This window comes from Ustilago hordei, assembly GCF_900519145.1.
Source record: "Ustilago hordei strain Uho2 genome assembly, contig: UHO2_contig_08, whole genome shotgun sequence".
Lineage (NCBI taxonomy): Eukaryota > Fungi > Basidiomycota > Ustilaginomycetes > Ustilaginales > Ustilaginaceae > Ustilago > Ustilago hordei.
Genome location: NW_024545262.1, coordinates 52501 through 67409, shown reverse-complemented (window position 1 = coordinate 67409; position 14909 = coordinate 52501). Strand labels below are relative to the sequence as shown.

Below are 14909 nucleotides of genomic sequence, written 5' to 3'. Positions count from 1 at the left end.
TGTCAAGGGCGACAACTTAGGGTTATTGAGTAGGACAAAAGGAAAACGAAAAAGAGAAGCTCAAATTCAGCCAATAATTCCTGCGCTCTGCGGCTACCTTTGCGGTGGATGGAGGGGAATGATCTGCTTTGTATGCCGTCCGACTTGACTGTCTCTTCTTCTTCCACACCACCCACTACTTCTCACCAACCTCAGAAAGGACCCTCTTCGATGGCATATTAAAACAGCGGGCGACTGCAGCCCTTGCACTGATTGCAGACACCGCAGCAGCAGCAAACCATCACCACATCATTGCCTCAGGCTTGCCTTAAACTCAGGCTGCGCCCACATTGGATATGCCGCGTCGATCTTCATAGTGCCACGCCCACCACAATTTTGACATAACGGACGACAATGGAGAGTAGCAATCGACTAGCTGCCTTTGCTCAGTTTGGCGGTCCTTCGTCCGAGCGCACAGAGTTAAGCACTGGATCTGCACTACATCACAAGCTCTCGCTAGCCACCACTCGATCCACCAGCTCAGCCTCCTCCACATCTCATCGCAGCTACCCAGTTGCAGCACCATCAGCATCAGCTGCATCCTCATCTGCCCCACATCTCCGACCATCACAGCATCCTCACCCCCCCGAAGCACTCACCAACCAAGCCAGCAGCTCTCGTAATCCTTCAAATCCTTCAAAGCGTCTTCCTATCTACATCCGCATTGTCCCAAAAGACATCTGGCTACGCATCCATATCCATCCCAAACAAACCATCGGGTCGATTAAAGATGCAGCTCTCAACAAAGCTCAAGCCCCAGACCACGATCCTTCGCTTTCCTACCGGTTCTATCAGGATGCATTGAACGCGTCGACTCATGCAAAGATCGCTCCGGTTGCGAGCCATGATAAGGTGGTGAAGCATAGAAGTTATGCGCTACCAAGGACCTTTCTTTGTCCTCCCCCGGATTTGGAGGATGTGGCCGAGAGGGTGGCGGAGAGGCTGGTTGAGACAAGGAGGAGAGAGAAGGAAAGGCAGAGTGGGAGGTCTACGCCGGGGTCGAGGGGGACTGGTGTGCCGCCGCTGCCTGTTTTTGATGTTGGGCTTTTGCGGAATGTACATTCACAGGCACAATTACAGCCACATCAACAACAACGGCAGCACCAGCAGCAGAGTGCATCATCAGGCTCACAAACCAGATCTCTGCCACTGTCAGGATGTAGCAGCTCATCAGCTAGAACAGCGAGCGATGACGCTATGGCTTCTTCTTCAGCACATGTCACTCGACAAATCTCGAATTCGACTTTGGCCACTTTTTCGCCTTCAACCCCGTCTGATTTTGGTGCTGTAAGCCAGGTTTTAGCGTCTATTGACGATCCGAGCGAGGCTTCGGATAGATCGCATTCACAGTCTCAGGCGACGGTTAGTGAGATTGCGATTGATATAGGTGCGCCGCTCATTACCGGTAATCGGGATGCAAAATTGGAAGAGGAGATAGCAAGGATGCGACTTACGCAGTGGAGTACTGCATGGCAAACTTCATCTTCTAGCTACGATGCAAAAGGGCCATTAGCGTCTCCACAAACCTCGCCTCGAGCACTGGACAGCTACAACTCGACTCCCACCATCGCTTCGAGCAGCCAGTTCGATAGCAGCGAAACGGGACTCTCACCTAATCTTCCTTTCCTATCCAGCTTTGATGCGTCTTGCAGCTCTAGCGCTCACAATGCAGCGCAAAGGGAACCTCAGCACCGGACTACAACTCCCCCTCGCCGTCCACCGCGATCAGAGCAAAGAGCAAGCACAGCGGCAGCAGCTGCTCCAGCCATCTTTTACACCCAACCAGGGGCAGCAGAGTCTTTCAACTCGCTAGCATCACTAGACTCTACTTCTTCCGCCGAGTTCGTCACGACAGCTGATGATGAAGGGAGGATGTTGCAGTGGGGTACCCAAGCCGAAGGTACCCAAGCCGAAGGTACCCAAGCCGAAGTTGGTGCGGGTAGTCCAGCGAGATCTCCTCTTTCAGCTGCATTTTCGACCGCTTCTTCGCCAGTCAGACCGAGAAGTAGAACGGTCACTGCCGCAGATGTGATAAGATCGCGCAATGCGACGAACCAAGAACAGCCACCGCCGATGCCAGGTAGTGTTTCGAGCCCGTTGAGGATTTCTAGTCTGCCTCGGGCAGCAACGGTGCAAGGGCAGGGAGGGAAGATGGTAGCAGAAGAAAGTCAGAGGAGAGCAGTTCCCAGTGATTTGTGGGAGATGTTGAAGGGTTCCGCTATCACCAATTCCACTAGGAGGATCGGTGGTGGCGAAGAGGGTGAGGGCGACGACGACGACGACGACGATATGGCATTCTCTACCGTTCAGCAGCGTCGTACGACTGGTGGAGGAGGAGGCAAGGAGGCGCTTACACTGCGCAAAAAGTCTTCTGAAGGCTCAGTTGTAGCTGGCCTCTCTTCTCCCTCTTCCACTCACTCCACCACTGCAGCTGGTGGCGGGTATCTAGCTGGAATACGACTCGACGAAATCTCTCGTGGATGGTCAAAAGATACCTCTCACCCACTCTCGGCCAAATTCGCAGTGCTATCAGCAGCAAACGGAATGGAAATGGAAGAATGGAAAACTGTTGCTTCCTACCAACTTGGTCCTTTCGAACTTCTGGAATTGCAATGGTCAATTCCCACGGAGCGAGTCTACATCCCTCCTGTTAGCTTGCACGATATCATTCGTCCACCACACCCCACCTCCAACAGCGGAAACAAAGAGATGTACAATCCCACTTGCTCATACTCAGACGCGGGCCCAGACACGGACTCAGCGTGTCTCGAACCCTATTTCGAAGGCTGGGTCTACGTGCTCAAGACGGAAAAGGGGAAGAAGATGGGTAAGTGGAAATTGCATTTCCTCACGGTGAAAGGATGGAGGGTGGATCTGTATGGCAAGAAACCAAGGGCGGGGGAGGCGGTTTTGCCGATTGCAGATCAGCTTTTCTCACTAAGAGGTATAGAGTGGGTCTTGGAGAGTGAAAGTGTTGTGCCTGCGAGTACGGCTTTGCCTGCGTTGGAGACGCTGCCGGCGGGGTGTTTGAGTGTTGCCTTTGCTCCGAGGGGTGAGGGGATGGCAGGGACGATGGTTGGTGTAGCAAGCACAACAGCAGGCAGTAATGAAGGATCCCTGTTGACGGTTAGGTGTATCAATCCGTTCGATCATGATTCGCTCTCGAGCCTCTTACTTCGGGCATGGTATAGGAGTAGTGCGACTACCTTGGGTGGTGTGGATATCTGGCGTCGGAAAGCAGTGTTCCGAGCAACGGTGGCGGGAAGAGGCGGGACGGTTGCAGCTGGTAAAGCTGGTAGGGGAAGGGGGAGTAGGAATAGTAAAGCGAGAACAAGGTTACGCCCCTCGGGATGGGCGAGGGAGTGGGAAGATGCGGATTTATGGTCGAGCGAGAGTGAGAGGGAGGAGGTTACTCCGCCGCCAGAGTTGGTGGTGAGGCTGGAGGGGGAGAGGGAGAGGGAGAGGGAGAGGGAGAGGGAGAGGAGAGTTACAGTGACGCAGGCGAAAACGGAGAGGAAGAAGGAAGTGGATGAAAAGGGTTTTGTGACGGGGGGGTTGTATGCTGCTCTCCTCGGAAGAACTGGCGCTAGTACCACTGCGGTGGGTGAGAGCGCGGGGCAAGATAGTTGGCCGTATCAGCAAGGATCAACTTCTAGACAGAGGATGGGTAGGCAGCCGCAGCAAGAACCAAGTCTAATGCTGGGGTTTCACTCTCTCCAAGACCGCCGCCGAGGACGCCAGAGATCAGGTTCGCTCACTCGCTCTTCCGACCCCCAAGAAGCAACGGGAGCAGCAGGGGATACTTGCACCAGTGGCGCTCGATCTGGCTCAGTTACAGTATCAAACACAAGCCCAGGTCGAGGTAGAAGCTCCAACTGTTCAGCAAACAGTAGTCGAAATGTCTCACGAGCTGCTTCTCCCCCGGGTGCGGGGGAAAGGAAAGGGTATGCGATAAGTCCAGCTTTGGTGCCGGGGTTCGTGGATGCTCCACCCGCACCCAGCGTTGCTTTGCTGAGGAAGTACAAGGCTAGTACTAAGGGCACTAGTGGCAAACAGGATGATTGATGGTCCTTGCAATTCAAACTTCTTGAGCGTGTATATGTTGAGGTACTCCACAGGCTGGGGCAATAGAGCGAACGGCGGAAATCGTTGTCATTACATAAGGACTAGATACAGCAATGCTACGAGTATATATGCTTTACTGTGAGTGTGTGAAGGCGAGGTGCCACACATAACTGCATGGTGTGCTAGGATGAGATGAGCTGGGCTAGGGGCCGTTGGTCATGTGATTTTACTGTCCTCCTTGCCAACTGAGTGCTGAGAGGGTTGGAGGTTCGCCATGCCAAGGCGCTGGCGAGTGCATGTAAGTAGGTGCTGGGACACCAGCTTGGTGAGGTAATCAGCATCATTGTTGTCTGTCCTCATGTGTCATAGAATGATGTCACCTTCCAAAACGTGGTTTCGAATGAGGTGGTATTTTGTATCAATGTGCTTGAGTCTGGAATGAAGGACCTGATCTTTTGCCACTTGTATGCACCCAGTATTGTCTGTGAGTATAAGTGATATGTGGTCTCTGAAACTGAGCCTGCAAAGTAAATGCTGGTGGAAAAGAGCTTCATGTGTGGTGGTCAATCCTGTGACATATTCTACTTTGACTGCTGATTCCAAGATGCACTTCTGGATATGTAAGTTCCAGGTTACCACACTGTCAAAGACCTTCACAATTGAGCTGGATGTGCTCCTCCTGTCTGTATTCAGGTCCAAGGCCCAGTTTGAGTCCATGTATGTGGTGATGGCAGGTTCATTCCCATCCCCACCACCAAGTCTCAGAACCTCATTCTGTGTCTGATTGAGGTACAAGATGACCTGGAGCACTGCTTTCATTGCCTCTTCCATGGGTCTGAACATGTGGTGTGCCAGGGCATTGATGGTGAAAGATATATCCAGTCTGACCATATTTGCAATCCATAGTAGTTTTCCTACAAGTGTTGGGTACCTGTTCTTCAGCTTCTCATTGACCTTTGAATCTGGGGGTGCCTTCAGCAGGGTGTGAGTCATGGGGGTCCATGTTTTCTTGTGCAGTCAGATCCATTCCTTGATGATCTCCTTTATGTATGCCCATTGATCCAAATCAATTGTCCATTTGGTGTGGTCCCACATGATTTTGATCTTGAGGAACTCTGTCACTGGTCTGTTGTCAGTGATCTTCCATTTACCAATGATTTCTCCCTTGACTTGGTCAATCTGGTTTCGAGATGCCAACATGATGAGCATATTGTCAATGTACACTGCAATGATCATCTGTGTCACTCCAGCACCTCTCAAGTATATGCAGGGGACATTGGGCAATGGGAAGAAACCCAGGCATTGTAAGTGCACATCCAATTCCTTATGTCACTCTCTGCCAGATTGTTTGAGTCCATATAAGCTCTTGACCAGTTTGTATACTTTATTGGCTGGCACCTCTGCACCCTCTGGCAGCTTGAGGTAGATGTGGTGATGCAGCTCTGCATTTAAATAAGCTTGCATGATGTCAATAGAATCAATTTCCCAGTCAAATCTGGCTGTGATCACCAGCAGGGTCCAGATGGTGTCTCTGGGTACTACCAGTGCAAAGATCTCATCATAGTTGATTCCCTCTCTTTGAGAGAAACCACATGCACAGAACCTGGCCTTAAACTTGTATGGTATATTACTTGCATCCATCTTCACTTGGAGCACCAGTTTGGAATCTACAAGGTTCACCCCCTCCAATCTGTCCACTGTTTCCCAGATGTTCATACTCTCCAATCCATCCATTTCTGCTCTGATTGCTTCATGCCAATGGATTTGGTCAAGTCCATTCAGAGCTTCCTTTACCAATGGTTTGAGGTTTGTGGCTGAGATTGTGTAGGCATTAGCATTGTATGCTGGAAGGTCACTGATATCTGCCAACTTGCTGTTGTGTCAGAGGTTTTCTTGAAAACGGCACAAGTGGGAGCATCCTTGGGTATGCTCCAAGCAGTATTGCAAGTGTCATTGGGTGTAGCCAAAGGAACATGTTGTGTGTTGCAGCAAATTTGTTGTGGTAGTGCTGGGCTGTTTGCATCAAGAGATGTTCCAAGAATGCTCTGTCCTGGATGCTCTGGTTGAGTTTGTTCAGTGGTGGCAGTGCTTCTGATGGTGTGGTGAGTCAGTATGTCTTGTCTATTGAGCTATTGGATGCTCAATCCAATGGTGTGGTTGATGGATTGGTTTCCAATGCATTGTCAATCCCTACTGCCAGATATTCAAAGATGGTCTCTGTGGGTCTGGGGATTGGTATATTGTTTTTGAATGCTGTGTTGGGTTCCAAAGGTGGTTGGTAGATGTTGTTGATAGGTTGTTGTAATTCCTCATTGTGTTCATCGACTTTGTCATACCTTAGGTCTTTGATATCATCCATGTCCTTGTAGTGTAATGCATCTGTATCCTGGATCAGAGTTGTGTCTGTGCAATCATTCCATGACATGTCTTGCAGGAAATGTGCTGAGTTAGACCAAAAGATCAGCAGGTTATGGCTAGGTGCCAAGAACTTCCACCCCTTGTGCTCCTTGTCATATCCAATGAATATGGCTGGGATTGCTGGCTCATCCAGTTTCTTACATTTTGCTTTTGGTATGTTGACCCAGGCAAGGCATCCAAAAGTTTGGAGTAGTGCAAAGGGCTTCCTTGGGTCTCTATCATAGAAATGTGATAGGGTACTTGGTTGTTGACATTTGGCATGATATTCTTCATGAATACAGTGGCTTTGGCCACAAATGGCCAGAATGTTTGGGGCAGGTGGTGTGTGCACATCATCATGATCATCATTTCTTGGATTGTTCTGATGGTGCACTCTGCCTTACTGTTCTGCTCACTGGTGTATGCTGATGTCTTTTGCCACCAGAACCCAGCTTCATTCTGCCAACCAGCAGCTGCTGCAGAGATCCATTTGCCACCATTGTCCAAGCAGAGGGTCTTAAGCTTATGACCCATTTGTATTTTGGCATAATGAATCCATTCTTTCAGTGTCTGTAAAGTGTCTGACTTTGCTCAGAGTGGCTTCACATAAGTGAAGCTGGAGGTGTCATCAATGGCACCAGTAAGCATGTGAATTCAGTCTTTGTTGATAAGTGTGTAGTCAGATTGATGTGTATGAGCTCCAGCAGATGCTTAGTGCATGCATTGTTACTTTTGCTCATTCTGGCCTTGAATGACTTTCTGACAACACAATCTTGACATTCATTGCCTGGAAGCTTAATGTTATATAGCTTCTCAATGATCCTTGCCTTGTTCCAGCCTGGATGGCTGCACTGTTTGTGCATAAAGTCTGGGGTGAAGGAGTGCTTTGCAGCCTTTGCTTCATCATCAAACATCTCTGGCAATCCAGATAGCCTCTCATCTGTGCACACTACCAGTGCTTTGTGCTTGAGTTCAGGGAATTCATAATATCTTGTTTGTGGATTGAGGTCACTGATAACAATTGTGCCATCTGGGAGTGCCAATGTTGCATGTTGGTTGTCAAATATTACATGTGCACCATTGTTCATCAGGGCCTTCACCAAGATCAGGTTTGCATTTGCATCTGGGACATGAAGTACATTGTTCAATGGTACTTCATGGCTGTTTACATTTAGCATAGCCTGACCTACTGCCACAATGCAAATTCTCATCCCACTAGCAGTCTTCACAAACCCAGTACATGGAGTGGAAGAAGTGAGATTGGATTCATCATTTGTGATGTGATCAGTTGCTCCCAACTCCACAATCCAGGTGGTGGATCACTGGTCCAGGGAGGTATGGTAGGCAAAGGCAATGGTACATAAAGTGTCCTATGCAAATGTTTGACCTGGGTAAGGGGGTGTTGCCAGCATTCCCTCCTGGGCCTTCTTTGGACAGTACCTGGAGATGTGGTTCTCTGCATTGCAGTGGTAGCAGTGTTGGACTCCATCAGGTCCTGGCTTACCATGGCAGTAAGCTTCTTCATTCTTGACTTGTCCTTTGGCTAAATTTGCCTGGGCTGACCTGGTATTGCCAGCTCTGTGGTCTGTCTGGGCAGTCATGCTGTCTTGTTGCTTGCACAATGCAGCACAAAGTACTTCATAACTTGATGCCATTCCAGTGTCTTCAAGTGTAATAATGCAGTGATGGTAAGGGGTGATGTATCTAGCCTGGTCAATGAGCATTTTCACTTTGAGTATTTTGGGGAGGGCATGGCCCATGGACTCAGCCTTAGCCCAGTGCTCATTGATGTCTGCAATGAGCTTGCAGATGTTGGCTTGGAACATGTGAATCTTCCCAACTTTGTTGAGCAGGGTTGATTTGGCAATCTTTTCCATTTTTGTAAGGTCCTTCTTTAGCTTGCAGTAGAGACTGTGAAGTTTTCCAGGGTTCTGAATTTGCAGGTTGTACAAATAGGTAGTTGATGTTGTTGTTGCCAGCAAGCAGGGCACTGCTTTGGAGGATAGTGCATAGCTTGCCATTGAGGGTGTGATTGTACTTTTTGTCCCCAGGGGCCACAGTACCATTGAGGTGCTTCATAGCTGCTGGCCAGTTAGACAGGACTGCTCTGAAGCAAGGGTTCCAACTGTACCAATTCTTGGTCATTAGCTTGGGTGCCTCCTTGAGTGTGTCATGGGTGTGCAAGAGCCTTTGATGGAAATTGGAGTGGTGGGATGGTTTCTTATATGCATCAGAGTCTTTTGCTTTGTTGCATTTGGTGAGTTTGATGAGCATGCCTTTGAGCATTTCTGGGTTTAGGTTGGAGATGGTGTCAATGTTATAGTGTGTCTCATCACTGTTGTTATCAATGTCATCAGAGTTGTATGGCAAAGGGGTCTCTGCACCAATCAGCATTTGCCTCTGTGACATGGTGGGTGCCTTTGCTTTGTTTGGTCCATCAGATAGGTTGCTGCTTTCAGTGTCAGAGTTGCAAGTTTGTGGGGGCATATTGGATCAGCAGTTTTGTCAAAGGCAGGCCCTTTCTTTGGGTGGCAGATGTGGGTGAGGGTATGGGTTGGACAGCATGGCAGAGTGTGGCAAGGTTTGGCAGTATTCTTTCTAGTGGAGCATTCAGACTCTTAATCTGTTGAGGTATTCCACAGGCTGGGGCAATAGAGCAAATGGCAAAAATTGTTAGCATTTCATGAGGACTAGAGACAGCAATGCTACAAGTATATATGCTTTACTGTGAGTGTGTGAAGGCGAGGTGCCATGCATGACTGCATGGTGTGCTAGGATGAGATGAGCTGGGCTAGGGGCTGTTGGTGGGCAATAACATGTGCTAGTGGGAGATGACAGGTGGCAACAATGAACAAAGTTGGCAGGCACATTAAAGCATGAACGTGACCACGCAGTCATGTGATTTTACTGTATGGTGTGAGCGGTCTGAGTGTAGCGGAGAATGAATTGATTGTGCGATCTTGAGGAATTAACAGTGTTGGCAGTGCTGTCAGAATGATTTGGAAAAGGGACGGATTTGTGTGAGTGTTAGATTTAAATTCGCAGAAGCGCCCACACACTGAGCGAGTTTGCTCCTATTTCACTTTGCAAGCCTCTTGACTCTCACCACCATCTTAACCAGCAACACCATCCTCACATCGGCTCTTAGTCTGACTTGGTGGCAAAAATGTCGACTGCAAAGCACTACACCTCAGCAGCTGATGCCTACAGCACCACCCCCACTCAGCACGCGCAGTCTGGAAACGATTCGTTATTCGACTATCCCGTGCGAGCATCCGTGGATCAGCCTTCTTCACACCCCACTAGCAATCTTCCCATTGCAGGTTCGGGCGTATATGATTCCAGTACAACCAACGCATACGGCTATGCTCCAGCTCCCAACCACGATGATGATGTTGACGACGACGAGGATGAAGATTGGAACGTATATGACGATTTCAATATGACTCGACCTGTGCCGCATCGTAGGTCCACTTCCGGCTTGGCGAGTCAGAATGATGCCTATTGGGATGCGTCCAAGCCGAGTCTGGTGGGAACGCCGTATACGGATGTTGCAGGAAATAGAAAGTCACTTTTACCGAGTGAGGCATTTGGGTTTGATGTCCGAAATGCTGATCCTAGGAGGTCGATTATCCAGCCGAACAGCGTTGCCAATCGGAACAGTCACTATTCCAACACGCTCAGTGGCATGGGACCTCAACACGCCGACTCGACGACAGGGATCGAACTCATCACCGTCCCCGCCCTGGGCAACGAATACACAAAGGAAGAACTACGTGGAATGACTCGAGGTTCAAAACGAAGACGCAAAAGAAGCCAACGCAGAAAGAGATGCCAACTATGGGTATCAGGTCAAGATCATATTTGCGGTTGGCTCTCGCCTCGGCTTGCGGTCTTGGTGATGTTTTTCATCCTGGTCTCGCTTGGTGTGATGCTGTACTTTGTTATTCCTCGAGTACCGACGTTTGCAATTCTCTCGACTAACCCAGTAACAGCAATCCCCAACGGTGCTTCTATGAAAGTCAACAGAGCACCTACAAACTTTTCAATGGATATGGGCTTCAATCTTCGTGCAGATAATCGTGCTTCTTGGATACCTACACATGCTCAGCATCTTCAAATGGAAGTTAGCGATCTTAACACATATAAGCTCGTCGGCAAGGCAAGTATGGATGCGATTACCTTTAAGGCTAGGAGTAGTACAGTTTTTCAGTTTGCAGTACACTTTAGTTATGCTAGTCTGAATGTGTCAGGTGATGAGACTTGGCAGGATTTTTATACAGCTTGTGGTCCTAATTATCCAGGTCAGAGTAGGCCAAGTTTGAATTTAGCTGTCAAGTTGACTATGCGAATTCGAGGCTTGATAGGCAGCAAGCAGACTTATACTCAGTTAGGCGGTGTTGCTTGTCCCTTTACGCTACAGGCTTATCAGTAGTGGAGAGTGGGAAGGGCTTTTGGTCTGTATCGACGTTCGCTTTGGGTTGCTATTAGGGACAATTCTCATTCACTTTTGCATTGCTTCTTCGGGTGTGGCAGTTTGGTTGGTTGCGATTGTGTGTGATTGTCTGAGAATTTGGGTGAGCAAGAGAGGTGAACATGCGAGATAACGGCTTGGAGTTGCTTTGTCCATGTTTAGAGTCCAAGCGATCGAGAGCTACCTTAGTGCTGCTGGTTCGAGTCTTTGAGACTCCACACTCTGTCGGCTTCGACATTGACCTCTGCATTTCCCATTTGCCTTAACAGCGTCAATTCCCAGAGTATACTCTGTCCACTCTCCAACACACGGGAATTATGCAAGTTGCTCCCCAGCGCATCGTACTTGCCGTTTCTCGATCTATCTTGTAGATCCAAGAGTGCAAGTTGAGAGTCGGCCGAGGCGGATGTACTCTGTTTTGCAAGCAGGTGGGCAATCAAGGCGAGAAGCTTCTTCGGTCCACAAGTGGCGGTGGGAGCAAGGTGCAAAGAGATGATAGCTAACCGTTTTGCGAACGAGGCAAGGATGCAGGGTGAGAAGCGCGTGTGGGACTTGATTAGGATTGCGTAGAGTGAGTCCAGAGCAAGATCGACGATGGTTGAGCTGGTGGCATTGGTGGAGGCAGAGGTGGCGGTTAGGTGCGTTTCGGATACGAATGGGAGGAAGAATAGTACGTGATAAAAGTGACTTAGCAGGTCGCTTAGGTCGAGCTTGAGGATACTGCCTTCAATTTGGCCCAGGAAGAGGTCGAAAGTGGTTTTGAGCGAGATTATGATGTGCCTGATCGTACGGGTTAGGTTGGTTTGGTCCAACAATACATTTCCGCCTTCTTCGTCGTAGTCGGAACCATCTTGGTCGTCGTTTGGCTGTGCTGAATCGTCGAGCAGAGCAGAATTGACTACCACATGATGCTTCAACACATTCAACAAATCCCTGAAAAAGTCGACGTTGACTCGATGAGCAAAGGAGCTCAACCCCATCAAGACACTCTGCAAGACCCCTAGGCCGACACTGCCAACCTCTGCCTTCAAGACGGTGAAATACAACACGAAAAGCAACTTCAACGTCTCGGTCTGATTCCTCTCCCTCTCCTCGAAATCCACCGTCGCTTGCGCTTCTTTCATCTCTTCTTGAATCTCTTTCAACTGCTTTTGCTTCTTGACCTGTTTCTTGGAAAGATGGGTAGCAAGACCTTTTCGAACAAGTTTAGCGTTTGCCTCTTTGCCGCCGCCTTTTCCTTTCTTCTGGCGGGCTTTCATGGCTGCTCGTCGCTCAGCATGTTCTTTTGCAGCTTTGGCCGCTTCGGCTTCGGGATCGGTGGAGGCGGTGGTGGAAGATCGTTTGTTGCCTAACTCGGAACGTAGACGGAGGTGAAGGAGAAGATCGAAAACGCGAGAGTTTACTTTGTAACGTCTTTCTTTCGTCATTCGGTGAATGAGACGGACTACTTCCAGAGATACTTCGCCCGTCAAATCGCTCAGAATGACGGATTTGATCGCTTCGAAACATCCTTCTTCATCCGAACCCCAAGTCCGGCGGGAAAGACGGGAGATTACAACACCAAGGATGTTTTGTCGAAAGTTGAAATGCACCGCTCTCGTAGCTAGGGTTGAGAAGATCTTGACAGCTACCTTTTCTAGCTTTCCAACTCCGGGAGCTGGTTTCTTGCTCTTCATTGGAGTAGCGGTTGGATTTGCCGCTTTGAGTTCATCTTCGCATAGTTCGAGGAAATCGCGATAAACAGAGACAAGACCGGACTCGAACTCTCTCCTGCGCGCAACATCCTGTCCCACCTTGTCCTCCTGCTCCTTTTCCGTCAAACTCCGAATCTTATATCCTGGTAGAACATCCACAAATATCGCCAGCAGAGACAACATGGCCAGCTGCCGAATCGCGGCTAGGACTTCAATCTTGGTCGGCCGCGCGAGATGTGCTTTCCCCTCAGCTTTGAGGCTTGCTGCTTCGGCGCGGATCTCGGGAATCTTTTCGGGTGGTGCTGAGATGGTGGGGGATGCAAAGACGGCAAGACGGCGGAGCAAGCCAAGGTTGACTTCGGGGTCGGCGATGACTTGGGATGAGAGCGAGGCGATTTGGTTTTTTGCGAGGAGGAGGGTGGATTGTTGGGCGGAGAGAAGGGTTCGTTGGTAGTGCAGCTGGGTTTTGCGGGGCCAAGTGGTGGAGGGTGGTGCGGGTAGACGGGATGTGTGGGAGGTGAGCAGGATTTCGTAGGGTGCGGTGAGGTGGAAGCGGGAAGAATGGGTGATGCTGGAGTGTGGCATGGTTGGGCGGGTGGGGATGGATGGTTTGGTGTCCGAGTCCGAGTCGTCTGCGGTGGCGCTGGCGGGGAGAGGGGCGTGGACTGCACGGCTCTTTGGCTTTGAAGAGGAAGGCTTCTCTTGGTCATCCGAGGAAATGAGTCCATCCGGTTCGCTTTGCTGTCTGTATTCCTCGCGATCCTCTGCTTCGTCGTCGCTGCTATCTGGACCTTCAGAGGCTGAAAGATGGCCGTCAAGTTTACGAACGGGCAACTTTGCATTAGCTCTTTTCTTATGCTCCTGCTCCTCGTGATATTGCTCTCTCGCCTTCCTCTTGCACAATCTTGCAAGGTATGCTGCTTCCGTATCCTCATCCTCCCCTTTGTTCTTCTTGTTGCCCTTTACCGGTGCTGCCACCTCCCCCTCTTGGTCGCTGGAAGAAGAGCCAACCTCTTCACCCTCGGAAACATCGCTGTATTCTTGGTAGTTCTTCTTCTCCCTCGGCATCACCTGCGCATCCTCTTCCATATCCTCGAAATCCTCATCTGAAAAGTCTTGGTCATCGAAACTATGCTCGTCTTCAGACATGGGCTGTGTCAACTTTGCTTTCTTCTGAGCAGCAATCCTCTTGCGTGTCTCATCAAATTGCCTCCTATCCGACCGTTTAAGATCTTTTGCCTTCTGCTTTGCGACCTTTTGGGAGATATCGATGGCTTTGTTGTTATCGAGGCCTGAAAGGAAAGCTAGGTTGGCTGCAGAAACGGTCTTCACCTCTGGCTCCTCCTCATTGTGCTCCTCGTCGTCGGAAGAGGCGATTTGAGAAGCTTCATCTGATTCAGGCTCGTATTCGATCTCTCCATTAGCTGCTCGAGTTGGCTTGGAGGAGGATGCAGCGATAGGCGGGATAGGATCGTTGTCGGAATCTTCGTCATCGGAGCGTCGGATGTACATGTCTAGCTGGGCGGCAAGCTTTGGAGCAGGTCTGCGAGAGGGTGCTCGTTTGGATTTGGTGGCTGGCTGTTTGGCCGAAGAACCGGCGCCCGAGGACGGGGCTGCTTTGCGTTTTGGTGGCATGGTTGTCCGCCTCTCCAAAAGTTGGTTGGATCAGAGCAGGGAGGAGGAGGAGGTGGTGGTGGGTATGATCGTGTCGAGCGAGGAGGAAGATCAAGAGGACCCTGAATGGTAAAAAGACTGAGAGGGAAAGGGAAAAAAAAAAAAAAAAAAAAAAAAAAGGGTCAATTTTGCGAAATTTTTGGAAAAGTATGGAGGCAGTATAATGCTTACATAATACCAGTCTCGCTGGACCTTGAAGAAAGTGCTTTTCATCAGCACTTGTGCTACCGCCAGGATCTCGTCCGTAGCTACAACAACTACACAGCAGCCACAGCGCTGCGTAAGAGGCGAGGAAAGATGAAGGTCGACATGTTCGAATACACCTCGCTGTTCACCTGGTGGTGGCTGCCCTCGCTCGGCTCTCAACTCGTCCTCAATGCGTGTTACTCTCTTCAAGTTCTCTCCATGCCTCAGAACCCGAGAGTGCGCAATAACCACATTCAACTAGCTCGAACGGCCGTCATTGTCGGAAGGCTCCTCTATCAGCTTCATGGGTTGATCACCACCTCTCCACCGAATTACTATCAGCTGCTAGCGCTCCCACTCGACGTTGATTCGGACGGGGT

At 49.8% G+C, this 14909-nt stretch overlaps 6 protein-coding genes across 6 annotated transcripts in view; 3 read left to right on the top strand and 3 right to left on the bottom strand.

Annotated features, from left to right (window-relative positions):
• Positions 1–393: 393 nt before the first annotated feature.
• Positions 394–4104, top strand: UHO2_04153 (uncharacterized protein; the record flags this gene model as incomplete). Its single annotated transcript, XM_041555826.1, has 1 exon — positions 394–4104. The coding sequence occupies one exon, from the start codon at positions 394–396 to the stop codon at positions 4102–4104; it is 3711 nt and encodes a 1236-aa protein (XP_041411760.1).
• A 363-nt stretch (positions 4105–4467) lies between these two features.
• On the bottom strand, positions 4468–5097 carry UHO2_04152 (uncharacterized protein; the record flags this gene model as incomplete). Its single annotated transcript, XM_041555825.1, has 1 exon — positions 4468–5097. One exon carries the CDS (start codon positions 5095–5097, stop codon positions 4468–4470), a length of 630 nt encoding a protein of 209 aa, XP_041411759.1.
• Positions 5098–6244: 1147 nt separating this feature from the next.
• UHO2_04151 (uncharacterized protein) lies at positions 6245–8988 on the bottom strand (the record flags this gene model as incomplete). Its single annotated transcript, XM_041555824.1, has 5 exons — positions 6245–6789; positions 6906–7071; positions 7140–7690; positions 7889–8412; positions 8540–8988. The coding sequence occupies 5 exons, from the start codon at positions 8986–8988 to the stop codon at positions 6245–6247; spliced, it is 2235 nt and encodes a 744-aa protein (XP_041411758.1).
• A 679-nt stretch (positions 8989–9667) lies between these two features.
• On the top strand, positions 9668–10936 carry UHO2_04150 (uncharacterized protein; the record flags this gene model as incomplete). The annotated part of the gene is made up of 1 exon (XM_041555823.1): positions 9668–10936. The coding sequence occupies one exon, from the start codon at positions 9668–9670 to the stop codon at positions 10934–10936; it is 1269 nt and encodes a 422-aa protein (XP_041411757.1).
• Positions 10937–11160: 224 nt separating this feature from the next.
• On the bottom strand, positions 11161–14304 carry UHO2_04149 (related to NOC3 protein, required for maturation and intranuclear transport of pre-ribosomes; the record flags this gene model as incomplete). The annotated part of the gene is made up of 1 exon (XM_041555822.1): positions 11161–14304. One exon carries the CDS (start codon positions 14302–14304, stop codon positions 11161–11163), a length of 3144 nt encoding a protein of 1047 aa, XP_041411756.1.
• A 336-nt stretch (positions 14305–14640) lies between these two features.
• Positions 14641–14909, top strand: part of UHO2_04148 (uncharacterized protein) — a gene marked incomplete at both ends in the record, with an annotated part of 1644 nt that continues 1375 nt past the window's right edge. The window contains one exon of the mRNA XM_041555821.1: positions 14641–14909. This exon is cut by the window's right edge and continues 1375 nt beyond it. Coding sequence (XP_041411755.1) covers positions 14641–14909 — 269 coding nt within the window.